This window comes from Wyeomyia smithii, chromosome 1 (genome assembly GCF_029784165.1).
Source record: "Wyeomyia smithii strain HCP4-BCI-WySm-NY-G18 chromosome 1, ASM2978416v1, whole genome shotgun sequence".
Taxonomy (NCBI): Eukaryota; Metazoa; Arthropoda; class Insecta; order Diptera; family Culicidae; genus Wyeomyia; species Wyeomyia smithii.
Genome location: NC_073694.1, coordinates 85,468,782 through 85,488,885, shown reverse-complemented (window position 1 = coordinate 85,488,885; position 20,104 = coordinate 85,468,782). Strand labels below are relative to the sequence as shown.

Here is a 20,104-nt window from a genome sequence, read left to right as displayed (position 1 = left end):
CAGCAAACGGCTTTGTTTGCGAGAACACTATCGGCAACTAAATTACGAGTGTAAAAGACTACGACGACGCTGCTACTCAAATTATAGGTCGCTCATGGAGAGTAAATTGAAGACTGATCCAAAAAAGTTTTGGAATTTTGTCAACATGCAGCGGAAGCAATCAGGTCTGCCCTTTAGTATGGAGCTGGCTGGCGAGAAAGCAGATAATTGTACCGCAATATGCAGATTGTTCGCCGATAAATTTTCGAGTGTATTCAATAGTGAAACTCTTACTAATGACCAAGCTCTTGAGGCCGCTAATAACGTTCCCTCTATTGGACAATCAATCGCCTCAATTAACATCGACGATTCAATGATTCTAACCGCTGCTAGTAAACTCAAAACATTCCTACTCTCCTGGTCCGGATGGTATCCCGGCCACGTCGCTAAAAAAGTGCATCACTGATTTAATTATACCGTTGAGTTTCTTGTTTCGTTTGTCGCTTACCTCAGGAAGATTTCCTACGGCTTGGAAACACGCATTTTTGTTCCCGGTGTACAAAAAGGGCGATCGTACAAAAATCGACAACTATCGTGGCATATCTGCTTTGTGTGCTATATCGACACTGTTCGAGCTAATCGTACTGCAACCAATTTTCGCGCACTGCCAAAATAACATTGCTGACGAACAACATGGGTTTCTGCCGAAACGCTCGTGTACGACGAATTTTCTCTGCCTAACAAGTTTCGTAATCGACAGCTCCATTGACCGATCTCAAACGAACACGATCTATACGGACCTCTCAGCCGCTTTCGACAAAATAAACCATCGTATTGCCGTCGCCAAACTTGAACGTTATGGCTTTAGCGGCAGCTTGCTGTGCTGGTTAGAGTCATATTTAGTGGGACGGACTCTGAGTGTGAAAATTAACGACAAAATCTCGAAATCGTTCTCGGCTTTCTCCGGGACTGCGCAAGGCAGTCATCTTGGCCCACTAGTGTTCCTGCTTTACTTCAACGACGTACACTATTCTTTAAAATACCCCCGTCTTGCATTTGCCGACGATTTGAAGTTATTCAACAAAATCAAACATGCTGCCGACGCCGCTTTTCTTCAGGAACAACTCAACATATTCGCTTCCTGGTGCGAGATAAATCGTATGGTACTGAACCCGTCCAAATGCTCCGTTATAACATTTACGAGGAAGCACAGGCCATTACAAGTTGACTACATCCTCAACGGCTCTCCAGTACAGCGCGTCGATTTCATAAAGGATCTTGGAGTACTCCAGGACGAAAAACTCACCTTCAAACATCGTAGCAAAGGCTTCTAGACAACTAGGACTCATTTTCCGAATGACACGTGATTTCAAAAACATCCACTGCTTAGTCACGCTCTACTGTTCGCTCGTTCGGTCTTCATTAGAGTACTGTTCTACAGTCTGGGTACCTCAATATAACAATGCTATCTACCGAATCGAAAACATTCAGCGCCGGTTTGTACGTTATGCCCTTCGAATGCTTCCCTGGCAACAGCCCATGCGTAATACCAGGTATGAGGACCGTTGTCAGCTGCTTCAAATCGATACTCTCCAACTACGTCGGGAAACAGCACGCGCTATGCTCGTCTCCGATATCCTGACGTCACGGGTCGACTGCCCTGCCATTTTGCGTCAAATCAACCTACATGCTCCAACTAGAACCCTACGAAGGATGCCAGCTCTGCACTTGCCCTTTCGCCGAGCCAACTATAGCTCAAACAGTGCCATCACAGGTATCCAACGAGCTTTCAACAGAGTGTCGCTAGCCTTCGACTTCCATTTATCATATAGAGTTACACGTTTTAAATTTTTGTCACTGTTCCGGAGATATTTGTACTAGTAGCCATTAGGACAATCCATTTTATGTCTGTTGGTAATAGTAAATAAATAAATAAATAAATAAATAAATGAACAAGAAAGTTCGAATGGTGGAGGCACTCCATTGTGTGCGTGTGATTTCGGTAGCAGTGAGAAAACCACCGTGAGTATCGCATACTTGTTTAGAGTGAGTTTATCAATACTGGAACAGACAACCATAAACCTTTTATAGTTAAAAAAACTTTTGAGCAAGTTGTTTTCCTTGTTTAATGTTGCAAAATAAATATTTCTTTTCGGCGTTTCTTTCTTTCGGAAAGACCCAATTGTTATCTGCAATATTTCTGGAGATAGCACACCGATTAATCAAACCGTAATGCTCTAAAAATATTTTTAATCATCAATCAGACATTTCACGGGTGATGTTTCACTGCTTGTACGTTTGTTATTGTTGTTGTTTTTCAGGTTTCAAAACCAGAATACAACCGAACACGAAATCTTTTAACTCTCTAATGCGCAATGTTGTTTTAAAACAACATTACTAATAACCAAGGTTGCATATCCAATTTTGGGGTGCTTTTCGCCGCTTGCCGATAGCTCGTTCCACAAGTGCAGTTTTGAGAAACAATGTATGACAAACTTGTAGTCCCTGAGTAGTACTACAGGTTTGTCGAATAGTGCAATGCTATAGCTCTTAAACCTGAAGTGTGAGAGCCCATAATCAGGGCAATATTCAGCCAATATTCGCGGTGGATATTATGATATTCACAGCGAATATTGACTGAATGGCTCACTGAATATGGGCTCTCACACTTTAGGCATAAGAGATAGAGCACTGCTCTTTTTGACAAACTTGTTTCATTGGTGCTCGGATTCTGCCGTCGTTGAAAATCGATCCGCTTTTCAGGCAAATTCTACTGCTGAGCATTGCGTTGTTGTCGGGCCATTGGATTGCAACCTGCGTGAACAGAAACATCTTCAATTCTTTTACCAGAATGTGAGAGGGCTACGTACGAAAATAGATGAGCTTTTTGTTGCTGCTTCGGATGCCGAACATGACGTCGTCGTCCTCACTGAAACCTGGCTAAATGATCAAATTAGTTCCCTTCAGCTTTTTGGACAAATGTACACAGTTTACCGCAACGATCGTAATACAGCAAGTACAGGTAAATCTCGTGGTGGCGGGGTCCTCGTGGCTGTATCAAACAGATTACAGTCCAGGCGAAGATCTAGTCCCGAATTTGATTTCGAGCAATTATGGGTGGACGTTCGCGCACACGACACTAACATTTGTGTGGGCGTTGTATACATCCCTCCCAATATCGCAGATAACGCATCTGTGATGCAAAATCATATCGACTCAGTGCTTGCTGTCACGGACTCACTTCAAACGCATACCACTCACCTTCTATTCGGTGATTATAATCAACCAGGCCTTGTTTGGAAAGCTAGCCACTCTGGTCGCGTCTTTGCAGATCCTGCTGATTCGAATTTTAATAGTTCCAGTGTTGTACTGTTGGATGGGATGTCTCTACTCAACATGTCTCAAATAAGCACAGTTAAAAACACTCGAAATCGCACCCTTGATCTCGTTTTCGTCAACGATGAATCCGTTTTGAACTGCAATATTGCCGAAGCATGCGACTCATTAGTTGGCATTGATGCCCATCACCCACCAGTCTCTGTCTCATTAGCTTGCACGCAGCCAGTTTGCTTTGAAGAGTTGTCTGAAACTAAGCAATACAACTTCTCTAAAACCGATTTTGATGGACTTCAGAGGGCCCTACTTGCAGTCGATTGGGAAACTTTGCTAAGCCGCGCACCAGATGTCAATAGTTTAGTTGATATATTTTCGCACACGCTCAAACATCAATTTTGTAATTTTGTACTAGCACCACGCCCCCAGCGAAAGCCTGTTTGGTCTAATCGACATCTTCGTGAGCTAAGACGACTAAGGGCAGCGGCACTTCGGAGATACGTCAAACGACGAAACGCAATGACTAAACTTTCGTTTACTACTGCAAGCAAAAATTATAAAATCTACAATCGTTTCCTTTATTCTCAGCATGTACTACGCACTCAATCTGAGCTCAAACGAAGCCCAAAACGATTCTGGTCATTTATAAACAGTAAAAGAAAAGAAAGTGGACTTCCTACCAGTATGTTTCTTGGGAATGAAAACGCGGAAACGCTTGATGGTATATGTTCTTTATTCAAGAAACACTTTTCAAGCGTATTCAGTTCAACTACTGCTAATACATCTCAAATGGAGAATGCACTGCACGACGTTCCTCATAACGTGGTAAACCTGAGTAGCTTATGTTTTACTGATGAAGAAGTACTGAAGGCCACCACAAAATTGAAACCTTCAACTTCCACTGGACCTGACGGTATTCCGGCCATTATTCTGAAAAAATGTGCCATCGCGCTCTGTGTACCGTTGAGGATAATAGTCAACAAATCGCTTTCGCAAGCGGTATTTCCTGACTGCTGGAAGAAGTCTGTTATGTTCCCGGTTTATAAAAAAGGCGACAAACACGATGTAACGAACTATCGAGGAATAACCTCACTATCCGCTGGATCAAAATTATTTGAGATTCTCGTCGGCAACGTTCTACTTCGTAAATTCAAGACATATATCTCGTTAGACCAACATGGCTTTTACCCCGGTAGATCGACCACTACTAACTTGCTTCAGTTCACATCTAATTGTATTAAAAACATGGAGAACGGGATGCAAGTTGACACTATTTACACCGACCTGAAGGCTACGTTTGATCGTGTTGATCACACCATTCTTTTGGCCAAAATTGAACGTCTTGGTGCCTCACACCATTTCACAAAGTGGCTGAAATCATACCTCGTTGACCGCACACTCTGCATAAAGCTAGGCAAAACCGAGTCAGACAATTTCGTTAACTTGTCGGGTGTGCCTCAGGGGAGCAACCTTGGACCACTCCTTTTTTCAATTTTTTTCAATGATGTTTGCAACGTCATTCCACCAGGCTGTAAACTTATCTATGCTGACGACTTGAAACTTTTTCGCGTAATTCGTACTAAAGCAGACTGTAGAGAACTGCAACAATATCTGGATAATTTTTCTGACTGGTGTAATCGTAATTTACTGATAATCAGTGTTTCAAAATGTCTTGCAATTTCTTTCACGCGGAAAAAAAATCCGTTTTCGTGGAACTATAATGTATCCAGAGAAAATCTTGAAAGAGTATCGGTAGTCAAGGATTTAGGTGTACTGCTTGATTCACAACTAACCTTCAAGCACCACTACTCTCATATCATTGCGCACGCTAGTAAAAACCTGGGTTTCATCATGAGAATAGCCAAAGAGTTTACCGATCCGTTTTGCTTGCGATCGCTTTATGTTTCCCTAGTTCGTTCCATTTTGGAAACATCAGCTATAGTATGGAGTCCCTACACTGACATTTGGACCAAACGAATTGAATCAGTACAGGCCAAGTTTCTTCGTTATGCTTTAAGATCACTCCCATGGCGTAATCCTGATCAATTACCACCATATGCCAATCGATGCCAATTACTTGGTATTGACACACTGGCAAAGAGAAGAGATGTGTCCAGGGCCATATTTGTGGGAAAATTACTGATCGGCGAAATAGACGCTCCAAACATTCTGTCTGAAATTCACGTGAATGTGCCCTACAGAAATCTGAGGTCACGACACTTCCTGCGTCTTCCATTTCAACGCACTGAATATGGTCAAAACGAACCCATAAGGGGGATGTGTAGCGTCTTTAATAATGTGTTTGAATTGTTTGACTTCAATGAATCAAGTGTTACTTTTAAAAATAAACTTAAGCGAATGTAATAATGTGTTAACCTTAACTTCTAGATTTACTATAGTTAAGCTTAGTCAGTGTCAGCTTTGTAGTATTAATGTGCCATTGTTAGACTTAATTCATGATTTGTAAATGTTATATCAAAAGATGCGGGGTTTTTACGCGCACTTGAGGGTTTCGCAAGGAATTCCTCAAATGGGCTTTTCCCCGCCACATTTCATTAAGACCTAAAAAGTCAGATGAAGAATAAATAAATAAATAAATAAATAAATAAATAAATTACTTAAGGACTACAAGTTTGTCGTACATCAAAATTCAAATTTGTACTTGTGGAGCGAATTATCGGCACGCGACGAATTGAATGGAAATGACACCCCAAAATTGAATATGCAACCTTGCTAATAACGTTTTAAAATATACGTATATATATATATATATATATATATATATATATATATATATATATATATATATATATATATATATATATATATATATATATATATATATATATATATATATATATATATATATATATATATATATATATATATATATATATATATATATATATATATTAGGGTGGGGAAAAATGATCGATTTTCCAGAACCAAGTTTTTTTGGTTCCTTTTGAGGTCCCATACAACCCCAAACTTACTTGAAGTCGATTGGTTTTGTCTCCGCTTGGCGCATTGCATTTCAAATTTGTATGAAAATTCGTATGGGAAAACCTACTTTTTTGCATTTACCTTCCTAGAGAGCTCAATAATGCTCTAATAATGCACTACATTATGTTAAAGTACAGTATTTCAAATGCCTAACAACTTTGCAAAAGACACTGAATAGCTAGAATGTCCCTAAGAAGAGCCATAACTGTTCACAGTTGAGTATGTCGATTTAAATGCTAAAAATCTTGTTTTCTGCCAACATCACCAATGTACCGGCGTCAGTTGGATTCCCATCAGAAGTAACCTGTCGTAACGAGTTTATACACTCAGCTGGACCAAGCAAACAAATTTAGGTCAATATTCTAGGCGTAAATAAAATCTACAACGTGTTTCAGAGGTAACTTCTGATGGAAATCGGATTGACGCCGGTACACTGGCAGTGTTGGCAGAAAAAATGATTTGCAACATAAATTTCGACATACTCAACTTTGAACAGCTCTAGTATTTTTTTGGCACACCCCAGCTTTTTAGTGTCTTCGGTCAAGTTGTTAGGCATCAAAAAACCTACCATATGAAGTCATGAAACCTATGGTTTGAGCCATTTTGAGATCTTTAGAACAGAGAATGCAAAAAAGTTGGTTTTTCCATACAAATCTCCACATAAATTTAGAATGCAATGCGCCAAGCGGAGACAAAGCCAATCGACTTCCAATAAATTCAGGATTGTTTGGGGCCCAAAATAGAACAAAAAAAACTTGGTTCTGGCTTTCTGCTACCGCATTTCGTTTTTTGCCATATAACGATTCCCCACCCTAATATTTCCGACTGGTGCTGAGAGTCTTTGAAAATGAATTTCAAAATAAGGTTAGTGGAAAGTGAAAATGTCTGAATTATCAGAAATTATACTAACAAAAGGTCAATTTCAAAGTTACTGTTAACGAAAGTAATTGTAATTATCAAAACGATGAATACAATTCAAAGTTTATTGACTTTATTCTAAGTTTAGTTAATTTTCATTAATGTTCCATGAAATAAATTACTGACTTCATAAACCAAAACACGGATTCATAAGTAATGTCTAATTTCATGAGTGGAACACTAGATCACATGAACTATATTTCAGTTTCGTGATCGATAAGTCATGACATCAAGATTTAATGAACCAGAGCGAGGATTCATAAATAAATTGTACAATTTCGTGAATCGAATCCTACAAATCATGATGTCATGGAACTAGCTCATTAAATCATGAGTTCAACTCATGGTTTCCTAAATAAAAGCGAGATTTTATAAATCGAACACCCGATTTCATGAGTCAAACGCTATATATGGTGTTCATGGTTCCATGAGTCAAAGGGAGATTTTATAAATTGAATGCCAGATTCCATGAGTCAAATACTAAATTTCATGAATTTTGAAACCATGAAAATACATCCGAATTTTGAAATCATGAGTCATTTTGTCCGTTTTCGAGATTTTATTCCTACCCGTGTGGACATATTTTTCACTTTTTCCGGTTTTAGATTTTCATTTCACATCCCTATGTAGCCGAAATTCCTGAGAGACGTAGTTCTACGTCAAAACGCGAACGCGAAAAATCAAAAAGACGTCTACTCGGGCCCATGCTTGCTTCGATCCACCATATATGTGATAACTGCGTCTGATCTATAATTCTGGAGTGAGTGCAATTCATGTTACTGAAAATGTAATGCATCAAAAAAAAAAAAACAATCACAATTGTTTTCCAATTTGGAACCTTTGGTTATACAGTAATCACCCGATTACATCAGTACCCGATTTTATCTGCCCCAGATTTTATCGGCTCCCGATTTTATCGGCCCCCGATTTATCACCTTTTTCACCCGATTTTATCATCATATAACATTTCACAAAAAAAATGTCAGTATGAACTGATTTTCTATTTAGATTCAATACTTTAGTACTTTTGCAGAGCTCTGTTTAGAATAACATCACTCTGGATATAGTTTTCATTGAAAACCCAACCATTGTACAGTTTTTTTTATTTTGGCGTTTTCGTTCGATTAATTGAATAGTGATTCAAGCCATAAAGTATATTCATATATTTTTCAAGCTATTAAACAAAAAAAGTTAGATTTCCTTCTTCATTTGATTGAGATAGACGCAAAGTGTCTTCAGCAAATCTGTTACATATTACGAACCATATGAAGTTTTCTTTCAAAAGGCACTAAACATCCCAATTATCGTTCTAACTTTTTCCCATATATTTCCGAACTTTCAAACCTTCTACAAAGTTATCAGCCTTCCAAAAATGCATGTTTTTGCAAAAAAATATTATGTTTTATCTATTAAAATAAACAAGCTATTTGCCATATAATAATATTTTCAGGGGTAATTGCACGTCCACCATCTCCAAATCTGTGGTAGTTCCACTGGCAATTAAGATACAAACTTTCTTTTTTTGAAGTCTGTAGACAGCATCTTCGATTAATTTTTGTTTTAAAATTCATCGGTGTTGTTTCAACTACGTCATCGATTTGTTTTCTTCTGTTTTTTGCTTGCGGGTGAATGAAGAAAAAGTAAAAAAAGTCTCAATTATCATGTGTTTTGAAATGTATTGAAGAGATATTTTGTGAAAATGCTATCAGTAAACCACGTATACCTACACATTGAGGGTCATTTCATTTCATGACACTAACAGGACAACTTCATAACTTTATGCAAACACTAGTACCTAACCTACGAACTATTAGTGAAATTTATGTTTCACTTATATGAGAGCCCTTCCTTCCAGAGCGGGGAGGGGTGTCAATTTACCATCGACATATTTATTACTTCTAAAAACCTCACCATGTCAAATTTGGTTCCATTTGCTTAATTAGTTATCGAGTTACGCAGCAGTTTGTGTTATATTTGTATGGGAGCCCTCCCTTTAAGGAAAGGGAGGGGTCTCGAGCTACTCTTATAACCTTTTCCGGCCTCAAAAACCCCTACATACAAATTTTCACGCCGATTGGTGCAATAGTTTCCACGTCTATAAGGATCAGAGAGACAGACAGATAGATAGAACTGCTTTTTTATATAATTAGATTTCATAACAAAATATTAATAAAACAAATTTCCCAATTTTATCACTTTCCCTATTTTATTACCCCAAACATTATTAATGGGATGATATGATCGGGTGATCACTGTAGTCACGACAGTTGGCAGGTTGTAGCAATTATCTATGTAAAATACATCATAATTTTCTGGTTGTTATCTAAATGTATTTTTTCTCAAATTTTCTGCAGTCGCTATAATTCTAGCAAATAATTTTAGATGAATAATTCCGGTATAGAGGAATTCTTTTGGTTGTATTGGTATATTTCAGTAGTATATTTTTATGAGTTACATAAATCATACATCCATATTTTACACTGCTTCGTAAAATGGTAGGGGAGTTTGTAATTTTTGTTGCCACGTCATTCCAGATATTCCTGATTTTCGCGTTTCAATAGTCATAAACGTTCTTCTTGAGTTGTAATAAAGCTCTTCACGCATTTCGTTTAATACCATTTCAAAAACAAACTACATGTTTTGTATATGAAATAAATGATTTAAAAAACTACTTGATCTATTATAATATGAATACGTCTTAGAGCTATATACAAATTCGGTAAGCTGCAGTGCACAGATTGAGATTTAGTAACTATTGCTGTTGTCATTATCACGTTTGCCCCACGATGAGGATAGTTTGTTCCATTTCTCAGATCGTTTACCCCACAGTTGTCTAAGACTGTTCCAACCTTGCTCGCGCTTTCCCCATGCCCCTGTAATATAGGAATGCAATAGAATACCTAAAAAAGTATGTGAAATAACTACCTCTGAACTTATTCCATTGCGCCGGTCCTGCATTTACTCGCTTTCCCCATCCCCCGTTCATTTTATTCCAAGTACGCTTATCTACCGGATACTCATCAGTTGATGCATCATATTGTGTGTCCAGTTGATTGAGGCGCTGGTGAATCAAACCTTTGATCAGATATTTGTTTAACCGATCTAAATTGGAATCCGCACTTAAATCAGCAATATTATCGTCGTGACTTGACGATCCTGTATAATCAGGCTCCGTTTCTGATGAATGTTGAGATAAGGGCTCTTCAGAGCTACGTTTTCCCCAACTTCCTTGAAGATTCTTCCATGTTCGCTTTTGCAGCATATGTTGAGCTGGATCTTCAAATTGATTTGTCTGTTCTGATGCAATGTTGCTAGCATGCATCTGGCTAACTAAAGTACACATTGCGATCAGTATCAGGAACTTCAGAAAACTTATCCATGGAGTATTATGATGGTAATGCATATTTGTGGAATACTGAAAATACATGAAAACTAATCAGGTTAGAAAAATGAATGATGCACGAGCTCACGGAGATAAAGCACTACTAATCCCATCGGTATAGATATAAAAACTACATTCCACCACATATTTATATTTGTAGCTGCCTATCAGCTGTCATATAGGTTGTCTAAATGATGAATTGGAGATGGTATAAATGATAACAAATAGTGGAAAAAGCACTTAACTTTACTTAAGATCTTCGTCGACGAAGAGGTTACATGACCATTGTTACCGACATACCTGTTACCTGACATAAACAAAATCATACAACATTTCTGGATACCAACTCTTAATGAGTTTTTGGATCAATTTATGACAGTCTCCGGTATTTCAGTATGCTAACACAAAGAGCAGTGATCATAAATTACAGCCTTGCAGGAGGCCGGTGAATTCAGAAACGTGCAGAATGCTGTAATCTAATCCGAACGTAGAGAGTTCGATTTACCATACAGGACCGTACACATTGAACCAGGAATGGAAAAAATATTGACGCTCTCAGTGCTAATCCAATCGGTTTCCAGTCTTCTATAAAGTCTGTTGATATAATTGGGGCTTCATTCAAATGCTAATTATTTTCTCTTGCACACTAGAGATTTGCCAAAGTTGTAAGTCATAAAACTTTATGAAACTTTGCAAGAGACACATAATTTCAGTCCGTGAAATTTCCGGTAGCCTCACTTTTTTTTTGTTTGCCTCACTTTTTTTTGTGATTATCTTATGAGTTTCGTAATTTTCCTCGATAGAAATTGGATAGATTCTTTCTTTTCTGTTGATTGGGGACGTTTGTTGGTACCTAAATAAGCCTACGAATTAGTTTTGAAGTGCCAAATATATTTTTAAACTATCAGGAACCTGTTTTTTGATTAGAGGGGTTGTTAGTAGCTTAAGTACTTATAATAATTATTAGTAAATAATAAGCTTGTGTTGCCAATCACAAATGGTTGTCAAAAAAATATTTTAATATTTTTTTGCACAGAATGAGACAGGTTTTTTTAAAGCTCTGATTTGATGATTAATTGTTGTAGGTTTTACTTTGGTTGATAAAAATCTTCAAATTTAAACTACCCAAGTGTCCAGTTTTTGTCCCATTTGCCCCGTAAATTGGCAAATGACTTGCTACGCTTTTGATTTTGATTTGTGCAATAAACTGTCTCTGGTCAAAAATGAATTTTTTTTTTTTTTTTTTATTAATTTTTTTTTTAAAAGGGGGGATTTGTTAGTAGCTTAAGTATTTATGATAAATATTAGTAAATAATGAGTATGTGTGTCCAATCACAAATGGTGACTTCTCAACACTGTTAGAAATTTGTAATTTTAATTGTTAGGATTTGTTTGCTTTCGCAATTAGGACTTATCATTCGTAGGGATTTAAACCTACTTGTCAGAAAAGGGGAAGTAAACTTACAACTAACTTAATTGATAACTTATTGGCTATAAAGAGAGCTTATCGTAGCAATTGAGGATTGCAACGATTTTTGTCGAAAATTGTTAATAATTTTATTTGACATAGCTTCTAATGGTTCAACATCAGTAAGTCTATGTAATTCGAGTGTACCAAACCAAGGAGGACGCTTCAAAATCATTTTCAGAATTTTATTCTGAATCCTTTGGAGCGTTTTCTTCCTTGTTGAACAGCAACTTGACCAGATCGGTACAGCATAAAGCATTGCTGGTCTAAAAATTTGTTTGTAAATCAAAAGTTTGTTCTTTAAACAAAGTTTAGAATTCCTGTTAATGAGAGGATATAAACATCTCGTATATTTGATGCACTTGGCTTGTATACTCTCAATGTGCTCTTTGAAAATAAGTTTTTTATCATAAATTAGTCCCAAGTACTTAACCTTGTCGGACCAACTTAAAATAACCCCATTCATCTTGACAACGTGATTATTGTTTGGCTTGAGGAAAGAAGCTCTAGGCTTATGCGGAAAAATTATCATTTGAGTTTTAGAAGCATTGGGAGAGATTTTCCACTTTTGCAAGTAGGAAGAAAAAATATCTAAACTTTTCTGCAATCGACTGCATATGACACGAAGACTTTTTCCTTTTACGGAAATGCTTGTGTCATCGCAGAACAATGACTTTGTGCATCCTGGAGGCAAATCAGGAAGATCTGAAGTGAATATGTTGTACAGGACTGGACCCAAGACTGAACCTTGAGGTACACCTGCTCTGACAGGAAATCTATCAGATTTTGAATTCTGATAGACAACCTGCAGAGTTCGATCAGTAAGATAATTTTTTAAAATTTTGATTAGGAAAATTGGAAAATTAAAAGTTTGCAATTTCGCAATCAAACCTTTATGCCAAACACTGTCGAATGCTTTTTCTATGTCTAAAAGAGCAGCTCCAGTGGAATAACCTTCAGATTTGTTAGCTCGTATCATATTAGTAACTCTGAGCAATTGATGAGTTGTGGAATGCCCATGGCGAAATCCAAACTGTTCATTTGCAAAAATTGAATTTTCGTTGATGTGTGACATCATTCTGTTAAGGATAATTCTCTCAAACAGTTTACTTATTGAAGAAAGCAGACTGATTGGTCGATAACTTGAGACTTCAGCTGGGTTCTTATCCGGTTTTAAAATGGGAGTAATTTTTGCATTTTTCCATAATTTGGGAAAATATGCAATTTTGAAGCAGCAATTGAAAATTTTCACTAAAAATTCCATTGTGCTCTCAGGGAGATGTTTGATAAGTATATTAAAGATTCCATCGTCACCAGGTGCTTTCATATTTTTGAAATTTTTAATAATTGATTTAATCTCATTCAAGTTAGTTTCAATTATTTCTGCAGGTAAAAAATTCTGGGAAGAAATTAAATCAAATTGACGTGTGACTTCATTTTCAATTGGACTCACAAAATTCAAATTTGAGTTATGAACACTTTCAAACTGTTGAGCAAGTCTTTGAGCCTTTTGTTCATTGGATACAAGAAAACGTTCACCATCTTTTAAAACTGGAATAGGCTTTGAAGGTTTCTTAAGAATCTTCGACAGCTTCCAAAATGGTTTTGAATATGGTTTCAATTTTTCAACTTTAGTCTCAAAATTTTGATTTCTCAGAAGAGTAAATCTATGTTTAATCTCTTTCTGTAAATCTTTATAAATAGTTTTAAAAACAGGGTCACGAGAACGTTGATATTGACGTCTGCGGACATTTTTCAAACGAATTAGAAGTTGAAGATTTTCGTCAATTATTGGTGAATCAAATTTCACTTGAGCCTTTGGAACAGAATAATTCCTGGCATCAACAATTGCACATTTTAATGCGTCCAAAGCGGAATCAATATTCACTTCGTTTTGCAAATCAAGCTCATTATTGAAATTTCTCTCAATATGAGTTTTGTATCTTTCCCAATTAGCCTTGTTATAATTAAAAACAGAGCTCATAGGGTTTAAAACTGATTCATGTGATAAAGAAAAAGTTATTGGAAGATGATCAGAATCAAAGTCAGCGTGTGTGATCAAATCACTACATACATGACTTTGATCTGTAAGCACCAAATCAATTGTTGAAGGGTTTCTTACAGAAGAAAAGCATGTAGGACTATTCGGAGACAAAATAGAATAGTATCCTGAAGAACAATCGTTGAATAAAATTTTGCCATTGGAATTACTTTGAGAATTATTCCATGAACGATGTTTAGCGTTAAAATCTCCGATTATGAAAAATTTCGAACGATTTCTGGTGAGTTTTTGTAAATCACCTTTAAAATAATTTTTGAGCTCGCGTGTGCATTGAAATGGTAAATATGCTGCGGCAATAAATAAAATCCCAAGTTCAGTTTGAACTTCAATTCCCAAAGTTTCAATAACTTTCGTCTCAAGATGGGGAAGAGCACGATGTTTGATTCGGCGATGAATAACAATTGCAACTCCACCGCCAGAACCCTGAATCCTATCATATCTATGAACCACGTAATTGGGATCATATTTTAATTTTATGTTAGGTTTCAAAAATGTTTCAGTAATAATTGCAATATGCACATTATTTACTGTTAAAAAATTAAAAAGCTCATTCTCATTGGCCTTCAATGAGCGAGCATTCCAATTTAATATTTTAATTGCTTTATTTAAAATCATTGCTAAATTTTAAATTAGAAACAATTTTAATAGTAAAATTTGTGCCTATTTGAATGGCTTCAAACATTGATTTTGCCTGCAACATGGCGTTCATAAGATCGAACATTGCCTGTTGCAAAAAAGAAAGTTTACCTGCCGTAATAGGCCCCAGGCAGTCGACATTAGAAAAAATATTTTCGGCAGCAAAATTAGCTGGAGTAATAGGTGTACAATTATTTTCTAGCGTGTTTTGCTTACCCATATTAATGGTCATTTTCGAACTACCAACACTAGGCGGTATAATGTTCGAACTACCTGTAACCTGTGCATAAGTTAAACGGGTATGCAAAGGAGTAGGTAAACTATGCGTCACTGGTACGCTTGGAGAATTTTGTTTTGAAGTTGGTTTTAATTGAGAAATTGAATTTTGTTTACCTTGCCTTGCCTTAACAATTGCTAAACGGACTGGGCATTGATAAAAATTTGACATATGGTTGCCGTTACAATTCGCACAGCGAAAATTTTTACTCTCTTTCACAGGACATGTGTCCTTTTTGTGAGAAGAGTCTCCACAATTAAGACATTTTTGGTCCATGTTACAGAATTTGGAACCATGGCCATAACGTTGGCAAGTACGGCATTGGGTGATATGCTTTTCACCTCCGCCATACTTCCTATAAATTTCCCACTTTACACGCACATTATACAAAGCATGTGCTTTTTCAAAAAATTTTAAGTTGTTAACCTCATTGCGGTTAAAATGAATTAAATAATTAACAAGGGAAATTCCAGTTCTCTGACTGTTTTCGCCTCGTGATTTTTGTTTCATTAGAATTACTTGGGTAGGGGCTATGCCAAGTAATTCTGTTAAAGTAAGTTTGATCTCATCAACGGTTTGATCGTTGGTGAGACCTTTCAAGACAACCTTGAACGGCTTGGCGTTCTTGGTGTCATATGTAAAAAATTTGTACATCTTGTCAGTTAAATACTGAACAAGACGATCACGACCCTTAACTGAGTCGGCTAATAAGCGACATTCACCTCTACGGCCAATTTGATAGGTAACTTTAACGTCAGAAACAAACGTTGAAAGTTCCTTTTTGAATATATTAAATTCAGAAGAAATAGTTACCACGATAGGTGGAACTTTCTCCTTTTTTAAAGATTTTATATTTTGTATAGTTTCATTATTAATAACTTCCATTTCACCAGCTTCTTGCTCAGGCAAAATATCAAAAGGATTGTCACTACAGACACTCGATGTGTCAGAAAGAGATGCCTCTCTTTTCCTCCCCGCAGCGATGCGAGGTTTCTTTTTCCGTCCAGCCATTTCAGGTGATACGAAAAAAGTTAAAACAAATGTTAAATTCAAAAGTAGGTAGTCTTGAGAAAGACTGATGGGAAATAACTTTCAGGTAATCTTTAAAAGACACACTGACAAAACACAAACTTTGAAGCTATAGGCAGTCAAAGACCAGTCCACAAGCGACCGAAAAAACGTCTGATCTGTAGGACAGTTCAAGACGCACTGGTCAAAAATGAATTGATTTATGATTCAGATATACTAGTTTCCATCATGTCAATCGCTTACCAACGCATATACTAAAGGTAGATATTTAGGTACTGAAACACAATCAACATCCACCAGCATGGGAAAGATAGATGGTTTGTTGATATGAGACAGCATGGCATTAATTTGTTATTTTTCCTAGGTGTTCAATGTGATAAGCTGAGTGAATCTCGCCAACGATATTGCCTTTTCTTGCAGCTTCTTAGCAAAAAAAGACAGAGTCTGCTGTGTTATTTATATTGAAAAACTGTGTTGTGAGTGGGCAAATGCGGTAAAATAAAAAAGCGTTTCACTTTAGCGGTTCATGGAACATGTATTTCGCAGACTGAAAATCATTTCGGATTAAGTGCATAAAAGTTTTGTTCACAATGCGTTCTATCGAATCATAGGCATCGAAAAAGTATAGTATTGAAGATATATGTTAGGATAAAACTTTATCATCGTCACAGCAATTAACGAGCAAATTTACACAATTTTAGATTTTTATATTTAGATAAATATGTACTTTGCTCCTCAATTTCAAATAGATTTCAAAGTTTCCGCAGGTTAAAAGTTCATGTCTCAAAAATGCGGATTATTATCAAACTAAATTATTTCGGTTGAGTCCTTCTATAATCAAAATTTATGTTGACTGGACTAATTTGCTGTCTACCAGTGTAATTAAAACGAGAAGTAAAAAGCGAAAGAGAACGAATCATGTTGCTTCTTTTCATATTACCTTGAGGATCAGCAATCAACAGAAATAATCTAGGACTAAAAACACTAATTTGCATAATGATTTTTCTTCCGGGTGTGTATTACATTACTCGTGAACGCATTGTAAAAGGTATTCCACAATAGGCCTATCGTCAGCTTGTAACCTGTTCTTGTTCAACTGATATTAATTTCCCGGTCAGTTAATACATGCATTTCTTGCTGCTTCAGCACGTATGTTTTGCTGTTTCGAAACATTCAGCATCATTGAAACGCGTGCGTCCTACATTCTCCATTCTCGAGTTGTATGAAGATTGTCTGTTGCTATAGAAAAGTTTTCGCTCTTCTTGTTGTCATATATTATCACACTGTAAGTAAATACAGCTTGTAGCAGGGGACACGGTTTTTTAATGTTTTTTTTTTTTTTCAATATTCGTCCATTGTTCAAATAGGGTTACCATTTCGTCGGAGGTAAAAATCAGGACAATTTTTTTCCAGCAAAAATTTATTCTAAGCTATTGTTATTTTTTGAGGTATCAATAAATAAAACACACGGAAAAAAAAAGTATCCATTTTCATGTCGGTTTCACTCAACGGCGTCGTTCCGTGCAGGAAGCCAATTTTGAGTAGTTGTAGATTAATTCAATAGAAGGTATATAGTATTAAGAGTAATAATACGTCAAAAATACCCAACGTTTAGTTGATTCTTTTTAACTATGCCTTGGGTAGATTTCAGTTAGTTTCATTCAATTGAATTAATATTAGTTTAAAAAAGCGTATCATTGAAAAAAGTCTATAAAATCTATCTCAAAGCCTACTCACGTACCTTCTAATTTGGTGTAACTTGCTTCATTAATATCCCCTTTTAGTGCCTCCGTTCCTAGCTCCATTCTCACAATGCAATTTTAATCTTCTTTTTAATTGGCGGCTATTATTTGAAAACAGAAGCACAAAAGCACGTTCTTCACTTAACATCACCAATTTAAAACCAAAACCACCAATATCAAAGAAATCTCTGTCACTTTCGCGAAATCAATTTTATCACGCGGGTTAAGAATTTTCAACCAGTTTGATTTTTCATCCAATATTGGGTTCAAACTACTCAATGTTGACTTATTGTCAATACACCATCATTAAGTAAAAGCATGTTTAAAATAAATTAAGTTGAAATGACTCAGCGATAGCATTGCAAAACTACCCAACACGTAAGTTGTTTAAGGTTTACATCATTTCAAGTAGTTTGTACGCTCTGGTTGGGTAGATTTTGTTTTCCGTGCACGTAATTTGAGATTTGCGTTTCAAAAACGCCAAAAGCCGCATATTTAACGTATTTCTCGAACGATTCAATCTTGCCACTTTGATTTATTAGGCGTTAGTAGATACCTTGAAAAATGCAACACTAGTAAACTGTTGGAAATAAGCTTAATTGTCAAAAAACGTTTAACGATTTCAACGACTAGACAATTTCTCTCATTAAGATTCAACCAAAGAAAAAAATCGTTCGAAATAAGTTCGTTTCTTCCTGGAGTCAAGATGAAAGTACTGAGCAATTTTCTCCCTTTTTGAATATCCGGCATCATTCAGAAAAATCAGGACAAATGTTAAAATATGAAAAATAAATCAGGACGCTCCAAATGGTTCTCAAAATCAGGACATGTCCTGCTAAATCAGGACGGATGGTGTCCCTATGTTCAAAGAAATGTTAAATAATATTCCTAAGATATGAATAATGAAACAAAAAGAGCAAATTTGACACACGCACGTGTTTGTTTGTTGCAAGCGATTCGAAATACTCTGGACCTAATCAAAACTTAATTTATATTACGACATGTGACAAACACTATGAGTAAAAACGGATTTCAATCAGTAAGTCTTAAGTTACTGCTGGAAGCTTGTGAGTTACGTTTTACGCGTGATTTTATTAAAAACTATCTCATCAGTACAACAAAGCTAAAAAAAATCCAAAACCAGATGTCAAATGCCAGTTCAAATTGACTAGGTCATTAACAAGAATTGTTGCTCCAACAGCCTATAATTAAACGCATCAGTTCTCGCTCCATGAATCACAGGACGCCTGCAGTTGGAATCGAAAAATCCTAACAACATTGAATCATAGCAAAGAGCAAGATGTTGTCGCTACGGTGAGAATATGTCTATCATACCCGGTAGCAAGCAATGGGTGGGCCGATTCGATGCGCTTTTCATCATAGAACCGGACGGGAGGACACAAAAGTACCACAAAAGAAAGTAAAAGCTTTATTGAATTCATCCTGGTAAAAGTACCATCGAGACATAGTATGGCAATGCTAACCTGTGGCAATGACAATTAAACTGGTATGTCGAATCGAAGTATGCTTTCAAACTCATGTCCTAATGGTAGATGATGTTTGCTCATTGTGTTCGTGCTTTTACTTAGCATTAGAAGCGTTAGGTAAGTAAAGATAGTTCATGGCCTTTCAGGAATTCATACATGTTGGGAGGGTGTCTACAAAGGTTACTGCCATTCTACGTTTATATTTCCCATGATACTTTTTATCGAATCTTATTTTATAATAATTATGTCATATTTTTAGTTTTGTTTTGCTTTCATTTATTTTTCTATCAAAAAATTATTAGAACTGTAACATATCAAATCGTTTGAGGATTGGATTGGGGACCGTCCACATTCTTGGACACAAAAATCGACATTTTAGACCCCCCCGGCCCCTCTCGTGGACAAGCGTGGACATTTTTTTACAATGAAAAGTCGAAAAGGATTTTGAAATGATTGGTTTTATCGGAATGACAACATCCTCGACTTTTGGCTTTTGTACATCAGTTATTTTCGTTGGTTTCCACAAACTGAAAGTGGTCATCTTCGAATTCAAAATGGTGTCCATGGTCAATGCTTAGCTTCTATACATAATTTCGATTACGCAAATATATATATATATATATATATATATATATATATATAAATATATATATATATATATATATATATATATATATATATATATATATATATATATATATATATATATATATATATATTTATATATATATATATATATATATATATATATATATATATATATATATATATATATATATATATATATA

General features: G+C 36.1%; 1 protein-coding gene across 1 annotated transcript in view; it reads right to left on the bottom strand.

Annotated features, from left to right (window-relative positions):
* Positions 1-9,639: 9,639 nt before the first annotated feature.
* LOC129725707 (prothoracicostatic peptide) overlaps positions 9,640-20,104 on the bottom strand; it is a 95,406-nt gene continuing 84,941 nt past the window's right edge. Inside the window, exons 2-3 of the mRNA XM_055681803.1 lie at positions 10,159-10,648; positions 9,640-10,106 (exon numbers count right to left, since the gene is read on the bottom strand). Coding sequence (XP_055537778.1) covers positions 9,979-10,106; positions 10,159-10,636 — 606 coding nt within the window. The 5' untranslated portion in view covers positions 10,637-10,648 and the 3' untranslated portion in view covers positions 9,640-9,978. The remainder of the gene's footprint in view (positions 10,107-10,158; positions 10,649-20,104) is intronic.